This window comes from Leptonotus elevatus, chromosome 19, assembly GCF_054856555.1.
Source record: "Leptonotus elevatus isolate MCC_2025b chromosome 19, RoL_Lele_1.0, whole genome shotgun sequence".
Lineage (NCBI taxonomy): Eukaryota > Metazoa > Chordata > Actinopteri > Syngnathiformes > Syngnathidae > Leptonotus > Leptonotus elevatus.
Genome location: NC_141257.1, coordinates 14810764 through 14827648, shown reverse-complemented (window position 1 = coordinate 14827648; position 16885 = coordinate 14810764). Strand labels below are relative to the sequence as shown.

General features: G+C 37.2%; 1 protein-coding gene across 1 annotated transcript in view; it reads right to left on the bottom strand.

The window, feature by feature from the left end:
* Positions 1-16885, bottom strand: part of gatad2b (GATA zinc finger domain containing 2B) — an 81138-nt gene that overhangs the window by 28512 nt on the left and 35741 nt on the right. Inside the window, exon 2 of the mRNA XM_086062757.1 lies at positions 6693-7073. Coding sequence (XP_085918883.1) covers positions 6693-7072 — 380 coding nt within the window. The 5' untranslated portion in view covers position 7073. The remainder of the gene's footprint in view (positions 1-6692; positions 7074-16885) is intronic.

The window sequence follows — 16885 nt, the reverse complement described above, 5'->3', positions numbered from 1 at the left end:
CATTTTTAAAATGCCGATGCATCGAATTAATTCGATTTATTGCCTAGCCCTAATTCGGTCCACATTATCAAACTTCGTTACCTATTTCCTGAACATGCGTGATGTCATCTTCAGTCAACAGCAAGTGGCAAAATGTGCTTATGAAGATATTAATTGTTTATGAAAAATAATGAAGTGCAATTTCTGCAGAAAATGCGTGGGAATCCTGGAAGCTGAATGCTAATAGCTGAATGCTAAGCTTAATGTTAATGAAGAAAATTGAAAGATACATTATGTGAAAATTACACATTTTTAATTGTAGTTAAATAAATGAATAAAAAGAAAACTTGAGCTGCAATCTGTCTAAGGTGGGACTTGTTCAAATTCTTGGCTAGTGGCAAATTTATTTTGAAATGGTGTCATCTGATGTTGAAAGCCAACATGCATTTAATCATTTCAGTGAAATTATAATGCATTTCCTGATATGATAGTCAGTTAGCATGTAACCACTTAGCATAATGATCATGGATATATTTGCAATGTACAGTCGGAGGTGGGATTCGAACTCGCGACCTCCTGGTGACTGGACAATGCACTTATCAGAGAGCTGGTAATGATGATAAGTTGTATGTATGAAAGTGGGCATGGAAAGTAGGGTGCTTCCAGCATTCCCACAATTATAGACAAAATATTATCTTCTTACTGCTAAAAATGGCTCAATGAGTCAAGTATCCCCTTTAATCACCATAAAAATCTAACAAATTTTTTTTCAAATTGTCCCCTCAGTGTTATTTACTGCTTGTGGTACTCAAATTGAATTAATATTCAATAACTTTTTTTTAGAAGTTTGTTAGCCATAGAACACAACTGACATGTTCGAGGTCAGAGTTTATCCATTCAAAATTCCGTGGTACTGACACATCAATAACGCCACAAATAAAGTACAAGTTAAACCATTTTTGCAAATATAACATGCCTTAAAGGTTGCACAAAAACTTGGAGGTTGAACAATCCAAGAGTTTTAAACGGTGGAGCGAGACTGAATATTTGGAGTATTTTAGATAGCTGCGTGTACTAGTCACAGGTTGACTGGCTCGGGTATTGTTAGCTCTGAGATTTCTGGTTGGCCAGCAGCCACAGGGATGAGTGAGACTTAAAACATTTTTAAAAAAATGCATAAATAAAAATACAGCAAAGTTGTGGTAGAAACAAGAAATAAGGGATTAAATTCACTCTGTGAAACTGCAAACCAGATTCACGAGCAGTATAAAATGTAGGACAGAAGCCGTGTGAAAGAGAAAAGCTCACACTCTCCAATATGGGAATTTGGCTAAATGTATCGGATGCCTTATTTTAACCAACGTATGGCTGGTGAAAGTGTAAAAACATTACAGATAGGTCAGTACTGATACCAGGAATCAGTATTGGGCCGATACGCTGCCTTATTTCAAAGTATCAGTACACACCAATGGCGGCCATTTTGTGGTCATTTTACAATCAGGAACATAGATACACGTCTGATTAATTTCAATTAATTTCATTGTTTGTACTATACAATAAATGAATTTTTTTTAACAAATGGAAAAGGGGTATTAGAAAAATTCCATTATTTTTCATGTACTTTTAAGGAAAAATGCTATATTGGGATATATATACAGTAGGTCTTTAAAATTATCAGTCATTGTTTCTTTTTATTTTATTTCATGTATAAAAGTAGAGATAGACCGATATGTTTTTTCCAGGGCCGATACCGATAATGATTAGTAGTAGTCAAGGATGATAACCGATATTTGTTGCCGATATTCATATTTCACTAAAAAGGGAAAATATTGGCATCAAAATTTGGAAAAAATACAAACTCCAGCTCTTAATTTTGTATTTGTTTTTATTTTAAAGCATATGTTTGTTGAGCACCTTTTAGGGTTCGTAAAAGTATTGGAGTTAAAAAATAAAATAAAAATCTTTGTCAATATCTCATCTTTGTCAAAATCTAATCTAAATTCCGGGATCTCCCAGAGGCAGTAGCATGTTTTCGAAACTTAAATACAAACTTAAACAATTGTTTTCTACAGTAAATTAAGTATTCCAAAATTTCAAAATACCTGAAGCATTAATTTTTTTACTTATCTTAGTTTTAATTTCAAACAAAAACAGAATGTGCAGAGAGCTCCTAGGAACAGCAGCATCTAATGATTTTTTTTTTAAATTAGTTCCCTGAAATTAACACTTTTTTTATTATTGATGTATTATCTGCCATATGATTCTTCAAAATGGCCGATGCCTAGATTTGTCAAAATGCTGAATATTGACGCCGATAATCGGTCTATCCCTATGGAAAAGTACTAATGGTATAGATATAGAAAAAAAAGTGGTATTGAAAATCCCTGAAAAATAGGATTTAAAACATTGCCTTAACAGTTAATATAATTTATTATAACTGTTAGATTCATGCACTCTAATTGAATTTGCATGTTTTGAAATGTGGATGTCCTCTATTGTTCCCACTGTTTACCGTGTCACATTCCTCTTTATTGAATTGACTGGCGAGTTTCACTGTGTTGCACTGGTATGATGTCATGCTATTTATGTAACTGATGCAGCTATCACCGCCCAGTCTGCAGCCGTGGCGGATTGCCCCCATTACTTCAATTAAAAGTTGAACTGCAATTGAGAGGTAATAATTCAGACTTGGGGCTCTTCTAACAGACACTTAACAATCTCAAGCAACACATTTATCCAACTACTCAGTGGTAAGCAAGCTTTAGGATTTCAGCAGTATATGTTGAGACATTCATTGATTAATAGTACTTATTTATTTATTTTTATTTTGAAACAAGAACAAAATTGTATTAAACTGATGTGAATAAACAACACATTTTGGGGTATTTTACCTAAAATGACTTTACTTTTGGAATCATGAATGACAAATACCTGTCCTCATGCTCTCACATTTTCAACTAAAAGTGTGTGAGGGCTACCCTATTTTATAATGTCACAGTAGCTTCTGAGATCCTTAACTCCCTTAATATCGCAAACAAGTACGAAGAGCGTCAGATACATTTTACTTGATAGGTAAAGATTGAAAGATTCACGAACAGTCAGCAGGGTATGAAAATGTTGTGAATGGCCGCGACAGCTTGAGCTGTTTTTTTTCAATTCTGTGAGGCTTAATAGTATATTTTTAACGAGACAAAGTGCAATTTCTGGAGAAATTGTGTGGGAATGCCGAAAATGCGGAAGTGTGCCACTGATCAGTATCAGAGAGCTGGCAATGATGATCAGTTGTATGTATGGAAGTGAGCGTGGAAAGTGGGACTTAGAAAAGTTTCAATGTCTGTCCTATTGAAAATGAATGGGGAAAAGTTAATATTTAATTAGTAATGGGAAATCAGACAATATATACCTCGGGAGGCGTGAATTTTTTAAGCAAGTGGACATTTGAACGGTATGAATTGTGTTATCTGGGAATTATTACACGGCAAAAAATAGTGTGGAGAATAAAAAATAAAAAAATAACAATAATGCTTCAGCATTCCCACAATTATTTGCAACAATTTGCACAAGTAATCAAAAGTGGATACTGCAATGTATTTATTTAACATGTACAACGAGATGAAACCAACATTTGTGTTGGCCATGCAATTGTCAGATCCTCCAATGTAAACCATATTCATTTTTGTACAATTATATAATGAGATGAGCAAACTACTAAAGGAAACGCTCACACACCCACAAAAAAAAAAGCTCTTGACCTTTAACGCGACTAACCATTTCAGAATCAGAAATGTAAAAGAATGTACTGAGAACTGTGCGGAGCAGCAGAGTGGTTAATGTGTCTCTCTGAATCAACAGTCCTGGTCATTACAGCTCATCTTCACACACGGACCATTGGACAGTATATTAGGTAGTTGTCAGCAAGTGACCATGAAGTGGTGGGGAAGGAAGTACACGGTCCACTGATTTAGAAAAGGAGACTTGTAAGGCATCTCAACTGTCAAATGACAACTGCTAACATACATTTTCAACTCAAAACAACAATTTGGCAAATTTAACTTTTTTTCCACAAATATATACCATTAGCCACGTGTGGGTGTTATTTTTTTTTACAAAGTATAGACTAGGGCTGCTCAATTATGAAGAAAATATTAATCACAATTATTTTAACTCATTTGCTCCCCAAAACGTATAAATACGTTCTATTTTAAATATTATTATGCTCCCAAAGACGTATTTATACGTGTTTTTTTTAAAATGCTTAAGCATACAGAAGGCTTTGATGCAACTTCTGGGCTGAATAGGTCGCTTAAAGCAATGGTAGCAGTGTTTCCCACAGATTTGAAATCTACTTGGGTGGGTGGACTCAGACGGTGTGGATGGTCGGCGGGTTAGACGGAAGGTGTGTCTCAGTCCTGTTACTATGTCTCCTCTAGCCTCACGATCTAACTAACTTTACATGCGGTATATCGCGACACGTTTTTTTTCTTTTTAAATATATTTTTAATAAATGTTCTTGAAAACTTCTTGGGTGGTGGCCAATTTATTACTTGGGTGGCCCGCCCAAGTATTAACATGGTGTGGGAAACACTGGGTAGTTTTACAAAAAAACATTTTAGTAATCAGTCAAAAATCAATTAAAAGAGCCGGGAGCGAAGGGGGTTGGCTTCAGTGAAAATGGCTGGGAGTGAATGAGTTAATAATTGAAATCATGATTAGGATCATTTATTTTTTGGTACTAAGCAAGAAGATGTTTAAACGTAAAAAATATTAAGACAAATACAATTATTTGAAACGCTATAATTGCAAGTTCCTTTTGGATAAAACAAAATTAGTTATTTTAACATTTGAAAAAGGTGCAAATGTATACATTTATATAAAAAAATACAATAATTGCATTAATCTTTTTCTTTTTTTAAACGATTATTATTATTATTATGCTGATTTTGTCATTGTTTAGTGTAATATGAGGTATACAGAAGGTGCGAATGTTTGGTGGTGGTCGGAGGTGCCGTAGGCACACACTGGCAGTCACGCTTCCGTCAGCCTGCCCCAGGGTAGCTGTGGCTACTTAAGTAGCTTACCACCACCACAGTGTGAATGTATGAGTGCATGAATAATGTATCCATTTCATTGTAAAGCGTCTCTGAGTGTCTAGAAAAGCGCTATATAAATCCGATGCATTATTATTATTAATAATGATCGAAATTGTAATTGAATTTCGATTAATTGCACAGTATTATAAACTGATCTGAAGTGCTGAAAATGGCTTTCGCTCTTTGACGATGCAATGTTTATGGTTGAAAAACTTGATTTTGGAGGTTCAAAGATTCCGCCTGATGACAGCGATATACAGTACACAACAAATTATTGGATGGACTAGTTTTGAAATCAGAGCTCAAGGATAACATATAGTTCAATTATTGTTCAAGTTATTAAAAAAGGACACGTGACAATCGTCGTTTGACAAGCTAGATTGGCTTTCACGGGCCACATAAAATTATGTGGCAAGGCAGATCCGGCCCCCGAGTCTTGAGTTTGGCATTTGTGCTATAAGAGGACTGCTGTTTATGGCAGTGTATGTGCTTCAGAGGTTACAACGGTATGAATTATTCGTGCAGTGGCGTAAGAATACATCATCATATAGCAGAAGAAGGGATGCTCAATTACTGTCGTACTGCGTTTATCGTGTGCACAGCATATGGTGAAGTCTTTTTCATACAAATATTTACTGTAATTAGAATTGTTTAATACATTAGTGGCCAGCCAGGAGGAGGGGCCTATATTAGGGTGGAAATATTTTGATTTCCAAAAATGAGGACACTCGGCACACTTCAAAATACCTAAATGTTACTCAAAGTTTACTCAAAGATGCTATACACTATAATTATTTGAACACATTTGCCTCCCCTTTATGGATAGAAAATAAAACAAAAAACTCTCTTTTAAAACGTCTTACTTGAAAAATGAATAAATAATGACAATGTTGTAAGCCCAACTAGCTTTTGGTCCGCTGACACAGCTCAAGGCTTTATTTGAACGCTTAGAATGTGATGTATGTAAAACGCTGACCTACCATTTTGTTGTGCAATGGAAACCAGACAATTTTATGAATTTATAAAACCCCCTTGGACGACTGGACAGGATGAAGTGGACATGCCAGGCAAAAGACGACATTTGGTCACCCTAGCCTATAAGCTTAAAAATATATTAATAAGCGGCGCAGAAAATGAATGGATATATAAAAGTTGTATAAAATATTTATATATCAGTTCCAGTTATATTATTTGTTTGTTTCGCAATAGAGTCCTGAGTTTTGATTTTGACTTATGTGGTCTGCAAAATATGTGTTCTCAAATGACATGACTGTAAATCTTATCTTTAAAAAAAAAATCTATTTAGCTTTGCTTCTCGAAAAGAATATAAAGTTTACTGTTATACATAATGCAAATTTAAGAAAAACAACAACCCTATTCTTTAAAAAAAGAACCCTAACCCTCTAACCCTTGTATTAATGTGGGAAAAAAAAAAAATTCTTTACAAAATTATAAAGTTGCTCCTCAAATAAAGTCATTGATTTGCAAAACTGCTTCACAAAAAAATAAAACAAAAATAAAAAAATCAAGCCATAAACTTTCACACAAATTTGAGTCACAGTATGTCAGTAAACAGACAGACAGCCTGCTATAGAAAGGACAATAATCAAATGATAACCTTACCATCTCCGCCCTGCACTCATGTCCACCGGCTCATCCAGGATGTTCTCCTTTCCGTTCTTACTAGGTCCAACATGGCCGCCATGCCCTCCCAGTCTCAGACTCCCATTTAGCTTCTCCTCATAAGCGGCACCCATTAGGCTCTGATGGTGCAGTGTGCTCACGCCGGGGCCCTTCCCGTCCCCCATAGGCCCCCCGACCTCCAGGGCCGCCAGTTCAGCGAGATCTTTGCGTTTGAGCAGCGCCAACATCTTGAGGCGCTCCATGGCCTCGTGGCCCTCCATTTTCAGGCGCTTAGCCAAGGCCTCCTCTCGCTCGTTGGGCGACTCCAGACCTCGCTTCAACAAGTTCAGCCTTAGCGCCTCTTCAGACATCTGCTCCATCCTGGAGAAAGGACATGACAGGAGGGTTAGAAAATGATGCGATTCTGGGGCCAACTTAAACCAACATGGATGACATTCTCCTTCTTAGGAGTACTTTGCTGTTGGGCTCTACAATCAACCCAAGATGATTAAAAATGCATCAGTGAGTCACACTCACACACTTGGTGACATGTTCCATCACTGAACACACTGTAGTTCATCTCAATTTACACCCACACACACCGCTTACGTGCCAGAAATACTCGCAAGAGCACCAAACATGGATGAATATGATGATGAAAACAACCCCCCAGAAAAAAAGGTACAATTAACCTCCTGTTTGAACAACAAGTGATTACTCATTTTGGTAAATTACAGACTTGAAAAAGGCCTGTTACATATTGAATAATGTATAACTGTTCTACTTCCAGTATCACGGAAGTGGAGTAAAAATCACTGCAAAAGAATAATCAGAAAATATGAGCAGCTGATCATTCAGACAGAAGTGGGTTAAATAGAGCGTGCTAATAATAGCTTGGAACTCTGAACTCGACAGTGATGAATATTGGGATTTCCGCTGTGAGGGAAAATGCCCGTATTTGTGATGCTCTACTGATATGTGTAGAAAACATGGCAAATACGGGCAGCGCCATCAAAATGTATTTATTTAACAAACTCTCATGATGTGTCAATAATATTCAAGACAAGTTAAATTAAGAATAACAGTAAGCTGAGTCTTATAAGCGAATAAGGTTGGTCATGTGACTGGTCAGATATGTCAGAGGATGGCATGACAAAGGAGAGTACCTCACTGCATACTTAAAGTGACTCGTTTGATGAATTGCGGTGTAACTAGTCATGTGACAACTTTAAACCTGAGGCCTGCGCGGAAGCTAATGTAGTTAACATGTAACTAGCTTCATGTAGCTACGGTATACGTGTAACTAGCTTCACGTAGCTATACATGTAACTAGCTTAGCTATACATGCAACTAGCTTCGCGCAGCTATACATGCAACTAGCTTCGCGTAGCATTACATGCAACTAGCTTCGCCTAGCATTACATGCAACTAGCTTCGCCTAGCTATACATGCAACTAGCTTCGCCTAGCTATACATGCAACTAGCTTCACGTAGCTATACATGTTGCATGTATAGCTATGTGAAGCTGGTTGCCAGCTTCACATAGCTATACATGCAACTAGCTTCTTGCAGCTATATCTCAAGTAGTCACAAGATGTTGTGCAATTTGCCATTATACAATGAAGGCCTTCCACATGTTTAGCCTTGACAGACAACTAAGTCAGTGCAGGTGCTTTTACACTAGCACACTTTGAAATGTCAATTCAAACATTGGTTCGAGAAACTTCTCCAGTATCAAATGAACTCTGGTGTAAGTTCAACTGCGAGGACAAATCGATCTGACCTCGATCAGCACCAACTTGAACTTTTAGCTTCGCTGCACACAGAGCGACACGGACGAATGCCACTGAACTGTCACATAGTGTGTGGGGTTATGCGACTAGTTTTTATGACTGGTCCGCCGGCCAGTAGTTTTGCTGCGATTAAATGCCAATCAAAAAATTCCATGTTGTGTCATATGAGCTTTCACAACAAAAACAAGCGTTTACGGGTATAAACAAATAAATTAATTAGGATTCAGTTCCTGGTTTCATCCATAACATGTCAGAAATTAAGCAAAAATGTTGATGGTGTTTTCCAAAGCTAATCGGTCTGCTTCCATGAAGCACTACAGAACATGGAGAACATTTACTGTTGAGAGGCTGAAATTCTGAGGCTTTGGTCACTTTTAAATCAAACAAACAAGGTCTCTTACCGATTACAGTAGTCGGCTGTCCAGAATATTTATGGATTAATTTGATCGTCGATTAGCTGTTGATCAATCAATTAATCATTGCACCAACTTTATATACAAATATTTAACTAGATTCATGATTTCATAGGTACTTGTAATGGTTGTCCCAAACCGTTCAGCAATCACATGATCAGAAATCCCAGCAAGTAATTTTTATCTGATTGGAATCAGTCGAAAAAGTCAGAATCAGATATATTTTATTTCTTATTTTTAAGTGGGTGCTTTCAGTTAAAAATAAACAAACACTTTTTGTCCTTTATGTTAAAACTGTCTGTATGACTTCCTTGACAATATTAACTCTTCCTTTTTTATTTATTTTTTTCTTTAAAAACAATATTAACTCTTCCAGGCCAAACACGTCAAGCACCAGACTATCTATATTTTATAAGATTGTTCTATAAGATTATCCTTCTGTCTCAGGTGTGTTTGTCTCAATAAGAGAGTCTGAAACGGGTCAGTGGCGACAATTTGTGTATGTATGTATATATATATATATATATATATATATATATATATATATATATATATATATCTCGATTCGAATTGCGCGCTGTAATATCGCGATATATTGTCAAATCGATTTTTTGTAACACCCCTTTTATATATATATATACACATATATATATATACATATATATACACATATATATATATACATATATATACACATATATATATATACATATATATACACATATATATATATACATATATATACACATATATATATATACATATATATACACATATATATATATACATATATATACACATATATATATATACATATATATACACATATATATATATACATATATATACACATATATACACATATATACACATATATACACATATATACACATATATATACACATATACATATATATATATTTTTTATTTTATATATATATATATATATATATATATATATATATATATAAAAAAATATATATATATATATATGTATATATATATGTATATATATATATATATAAATATATATATGTGTATATATATAAATATATAAAAGGGGTGTTACCAAAAAATCAATTTGACAATATATCGCGATATTACAGCGTGCAATTCGAATCGATTCGATATGCAGCCGAGTCGATTTTTAAACATATATTTTTTATGGGAATATTCAACAAAACATCTTACTTAGGGTTAGGATTCACACATTAAGCATGGAAGAATGTTATATTAATGGAACATAAAGCCGTAATATTTTATTTCAGTGCTGTTCAAACATGAAACAGACTGCAACCTGTTTGTTAAATGCAGTGGCTCAGTTATAAGCCTGCATTTTCAGATAAATAAATACATTTTCATACAAATCTTACAGTGTACATGTACAAGTTTACTGATGAGTATTTTCAATATTAAGGGTAAAAAAAAAAAGAGAGAAAAAAATCACAATAATAATTTTTTGGATTCGTATCGGGATTAATCGGTATCGAATCGTGATACGAATCGAATCGCCAGGTACTAGGCAATTCACACCCCTAATTGTATATATATATATATATATATAAATAAAAGGGTTTTGGTGTATTATTTATCATGTATTCTTTAGTAAAATGAACATATGAACTATTATATGGATGGGCTAGTGATTGAAAATTAAAGGCTATGGATGACTACCTATTGGTAGATAAATATGACATTATACAATGTATTGTAATTATAAATTAGAATATTGTGACTAGCATATTTTAATGTATTGATTGATATGATTATTCTTAAATATTAAGACTTTAATAACGCGAGCACCGGGACGCCTGCGCCATGGTGTTCACGGAGACATGGCTCCACAACTTTAATTTTATCTCTTTCTATTCTGTTGTTTTTTCTTTACTGTAACTGCAGCTGGACAGAGTCCAGGAAAAAGTTCCCCACGGGGAAAATAAAAGTATATCGTATCGTATCGTAATGAAATAAATAAATGGGGGTAGGAATAGATAAGTATATACTTCCCTCTTATTCCTTTTTTAGCATGTGTAAGCAGGTATGAAATTGCCTATGCTGTATTGATTACATCTAACACTGCTTTTGCTGTGTGTTTGTTTGTTTGTTAACTTCATATTTTATGGTTCTGTTTACAAGTTATTTTATTGTGCTGTATTCTTATTACTATGCATGTTTGAAATACATTTTGAAAGAAAAACAAACAAACAAATGCGTTCAAACGTGTGGAGAAACTGTGCAGTGAAGGGAATGCAGCCAATCAAACAAGCGTCTTGACAGATGAACTCGGAAGCAGCAGCATATAACAAAATATGTTAATTTTCTACTTTTCTTGATGACGTTGCCAATTTTCAACACTCCCGCCTCCAGTAATTTTTGGACACACTTGTGTTTCACGTGCAACTTCTTCATAGACTGCCAAGGTAACAGATTGTATCTCAGTATCAGCAGATCCACAAAATGAAGTGACTTGGACTCAGGTGAAAAAGAATGTGATCGTGCCATCCTTAGTACCTAAAAGAAATACGCGAGTGCAGTCAATGGGGCAATCACTGTTTAACATGCCATCCAGGGCTGGGGGAAAAAAGTTAAGCTAAGCCAACAAGTAAAACGGATCGACACAAATATTTCTGCCTGGGAACTAAAGCCATATTTGCAGCACCTAGAATACATTTTTTGCCACTTTTGTGTTTCTGCACTAACATTTGTTTGTAAAAAATGAACTTTTCCGGCAGCACATGTCCATGGAGATGAAGAGGCCAAGTGTTTGGGGTCACTTTAAACTAAAAAAGGTCAAAAATAAAGTTTGATTTCTTATTTCTAGCATGCCGTTAGAGATAACAAAAAACACAGCTTTGGTGTTTTTATGTGATTTAACACAGAACAAGCTTAAGCCTCATCACAATGCGTTCAGTCACTACTTTACAGTAGCCAAGCGTCTTCCACTGAATTGTCGTGACTGGTTACATTTGTCTTGGTGCATGTTAAAGCTTCTCCAGCTAACTTGGCTTTTAGCATAGCGATTATGTGATCTGAAAGCAGCACCATGGAGAAGATACATTTCACTGAATTGGGGCAGAAACCTCATAGGTCACAATTGGGTAAATTTCATTTTTTTGAAAAATCTAAACTTTTGGTCAGTCCACATTTGTGTGTCATTTAAAAACAACAACGAATTATTGAATAATCTTAAATGCTGAAAATGACTTGCTCTCTTTGTTGCAACGTTAATGGTTAAACAAACATGCCGTTTTGGAGGTGAATAGTGAACATTTTTGGCCAACAAGGGTTTGGCCCGATTGCCAGCAATTTGCTCAAGACACCCCCTTATCATGAAGCTGGCTATTAACCTGCTTCTCGGGAATGGGTTAAATGCAGAGAACAAACTTCACTGCGCACATGACAAATAAAATATCTTTAAAAAGAGAATAACTTGCTCAAGACATCGCCAAAACGTGCACTTGGCTAATTCGTGGTGTACTATTCCAAAGTTATCAACAAAGGCCGGTTTGGTTACATGGTTGTTGCCAGCATTTAGCACCGGGTCCAGTGAGTTAGCTGCTAACGCGGCTAGTCGTACTAGCAACTAGAGCTATTAATAATTGTTATTTAACCACGCAAAAATAATTTTATTTTAATCCGAATGTGTGATTATGCGATATAATTTTCAATAGGATATCCGAACACCCAAATAGTCTATAGTGTCAGCCCAATTAAAGATTAAGCCAGGCTTAAAGAAATCGAAGACAAAATAAGAGGGCAACAAAGCAAGGCGCTCTGGATTCACTCTCCACTAGATTGCGGCCTAAAGAACATCAACATGACATCAGATATGGGAAGATGAGCTGTAGTACATCCACAAAGACCTCAGCTACGGCTAACTTTGCCGGGCAACATTACTCTGCTCAATATTAATCTGGCATTAGAACAAGAGTTAGTGTTACGACATATCCCTACCATATTCACTACAATATCCTATCATTCACATTCAAGTGCTCAGACACTGGTGCCTCGTTCTGGAGGTAGCTGTATCCCATGACCAAGTGATGTTAGAGGTCAAACAACAATAAAAATATGCTAACATTTAGCAACATTGAATGCTAAAACGTACACTTTGTAATTAAAGAAAAAGCTTTTAATGACCCAGTCGATTGTTCGGTACGATTTCACTTGGCCCTCCTCTAACATTTATAGTATCCTTCTCCCATCAACATTATCCTATTTAACACAGAGGGGGATGCTAATGATTACACAACAAAGCCTTCCCTGTTACTACTTCGTCACTAATTAATTTGTGACGCAGTGGTAGAGCCGAGTGGTCGCCTCCATTTGCTGGGAGAAAAACACAAGAAGCTCCTGCTCTGCTGAGCCTCCACCTTTAATGAGCCAGAGAGCGCCACTGAGAATGGTGCTGATGAGCCAATCAGGGACGACCTTGCGCTGCACGTCAGTCGCTGGCACCCCTTCCCCCCAACCCGCCCCCCTCCTCGCGGCCATCGCCACCGACTGCCTTTACATAATATAATGACTGTTTCAGTCAGCTGCTACACAAGCCACACTCTTTCTCCTGTTTCTCCTCAACCCCACCCCGTCCTGTCTCATAATCCCTCCCACAGCCATCCACTCACCCACCCCTCCCGCTTTGGGCACTGTGCCAGGGCAACGCAATAAAGGAAAAGAAACAGGAGACAGCTTGGAAGAAAAGTAAAAAAAAAAGAAAAGAAAAAAAAAGGTGAAGGTTGATTGAGGGTAGACATGGTGCCACTTTTCATCTTTTCATAAATCACGGGTATGGTCGCACAGGTAGACTTCTCCATCTTCAAAATGGACTCCTGAGAGCAGCGACAGTGTACGGAGGAGAAGGTCACTGTCGTAAAACAGGCAAGAAACGACGTCCGGAGACTCCAGACATCCACGTACTGCACAACATTCCAACAGACGGCAGTATTTTGTAACCCCTTCTCCTGTTCCAGCTGTATAGTACCACAAAGAAACCCCTCCCTGCTCCTCTACCCTCCCCCAATTCCTCAAACCAGTCGTCTTTTCCTCCCCCCCTCTTTCACTGTAAAAATAAACACATGCTTACTTTCAGGGCCCCTTACATGTAGCCAGGGCTCAGGGCTTCATTTGTTCATGTTACACGGGCCAATCAGGAGTGACTGTGGAGTCTGTGTAGACATGTGCGCACAGGCATGTGTGAGTTGGAGGGGGTGGGGGTGGGGGGTGCTTTGGCAGGGGGTTTATTAAAAATAATAAAAGAGTGAAACTGTCGAGCCACCTTACAAACAAGAGTTTCTTTCCCCTTTCTGCTTGCACTGTCCTCGCATGGCTTTGTGTGCGCACACGGGGGGAAAAAGGAGACAGGGATGGCAGCTCTCTTCTGACATAATGCCAAATCTTAATTCCCTCCTCCCATCCCCCACACGCATTCACACACACCGCGTTCTTTATGCACAGAGCTGACTGTTGATCAGATGGTTGCTGCTAAAATGTCGTCTGTACAATTGAACCGGGCGCCCTTCCTCGGACGCCGCTGTAAACAAATGGCAAAGATCACCCTCCTGTTCTGGTCTCTTGTGCCTCGACACCATGGTCAATGCTGTTTGCCAAACAGGAAGTGTGCCAGCTGACTGGGTGTATTGGTAATAAGGCCATTTGCAACTGCAATGTGGAATCTGCTGCTCATTTCACGCATGGTCTGCGTCATGACAATTTATTTGGCTGATGCAACTCCAATCCTCCCAGTACGCCTTCTGCCTCTCCACCACCTCCATCCCAGGTTTTTCATACGCCATCAGGGAAGCGTTCCGTTTCACTTTTTAAAGGCTTGTTTCATCTGCTTATCACTTAAGTGCAGGGGCCAGATGTATCAAACTCGACTTTCTAACCTTCTGCCAAAGATAAAAACTTTTAAATGCAGCTCTTGATCCAGTGTTGCTAATATCACACATCCCCCATTTATGCCATTATTCCTTCCATCAAAATGGTGGTGATACTGGTTGTTAGATGGCAACGGTTGCGGGCATCTGGTGCGGCCCTGAATCCAAAACACTATCATGTGGGCAGCAAAGGTTTAGTCTAGAAGCAGAGTCCGATTGAAATTTGACAGTATGTTTGCATGCAGTCGGGTTAAGGTCAAAATTCTTGTTTCTGAAACATTCGGGAGAACCAATTTATAGGCGTGAGCTACAATCGGGTGACCATCATTTCATTTCCAAAGAAGAGGACACTCGGCCCGGCCTTTATTCAAAGATGCCATCCATTATAACTAGACAAAATGCAATTTCTACACAAATTGCGTGGGAATGCTGAAAAGCTCAATGCTAAGATTTTAATGCATGTGCTTAAATCATTTCAGTGAAATTATAATCCACTTCTGATATGATAGTCAGTTGGTATTGAACCATCGAATTCTAAAATTTATCAATCTATTTGAACGTATCCCTCATGTGAATTGGTAGAAAATAAAATAATAAAACATAACTCTTTTGAGGTTTTACTTGACAAATGAGTAAATAATGACATAATGTTCCAACTTCAAACAAAGTTCGAAGCCCTACCTTTCTTGCACCCGCAATCAACCTTTTTATTTTAATGGGGCGAGTCGGGATAGAACTCACGCCGTCCGGTTTGGCAGCGCAGAGCGTTACCAGTGACCTCAAGTTCTGGACTGCTGACACAGCTCAGGACCTTATTGGAATGCTTAGGAAGTAAGACCTACTTTTTTATTTTCTATCACTATTATATATTAAAAAAAATATTTCATTTTGTTTAATATATAATATTGATAGTCATAGACTGATATGCTGCTTTTTCAAGGCAGATACCGATTATTAGTAATCAAAGAGACCAATAACCGATATTTCAAGCCGATAATGTATTGCCTTAAAAGAGAAAATATTAGTTTTCTAATGTAAATAAAGTTTTCCAAAATGTCAACATCATTCCTCAATTTAATTCCCAGTGTCAGCATAATTTTTTTAAATATAAAAAGGTGGAAATTTAAATAAATCCATAAATGAAAAGTTCCCTTTATCTCACCAAGCAACAAATGCATGCGAATATAGCTAATTTGGGTTTTTTGTCGTGTTTGTAATAGGTTTCAAAAGATTTTCACAGACAGTAAAAAAAAAAAAAAAATCTGAATATGTTCAAAATGTCTTTGCGACAAGTAAAAACTGTCTGTGGACATCTTACAAATCCTGATGAAAACCTTAAACTTCGCTCCATTCGCAAGCATTCACTGCTCAGTGAGATGCCAGCTTTATCGGCTTTCAGATTCGTAACATGGTGCACTTGCGCAATGAAAACTGGACATTTTCATGATTTTTTTTTTTAATGATACAAAAAAATTGCCATGTCTGGGCAAAAGAGGGCGTTTGGTCACCCTATTAATAGTATAGACTACCCAATTTAAACCGCAACACACGACGGTCAATAAAATACATTACTGTATATTTATGTCACTCACCACACTAATAAATGTCTGTTTCTTTCTCACTCCAAAAGTGTTGTTCTGTGCTGCGTTGCCATGTTTCGCTACTTTTGTTTACCTCTGTTTGTGTAGTTCCGGTGGGCTGTGCGCCAAACGCACGGACTTGTATACAGAGGTGTGTGCTTCAATACATGTGTATCGTCGACATAAGCTTTTTATCGATCGCCACTGCCCATCGGGTCTGCACATGTGCATGCTAAGTTACCGGCAGCTCCACTCGACTGGTGCATCGAGTTAGGCTGTGTTTCTTAAAAGACGTAATTATCCATTGTGTTTACCTTTTTTTATCCAATATTTGACAACTATTTAACATCGTTAAACCCCATTCGTTCGCAAATAAAGGACTTCAGTTCATTTAGTATGCCTTGATGGCCTCAAACCCTTGGCCTTGACTAACTGCCACTGAGCTTATCCACAGTGGTACTTTCAGCTCGCCTCAACAAATTAGCTTCCTTCGACGGAACACTGGTCTGTCATTCGTCAGAGGCCGGACCA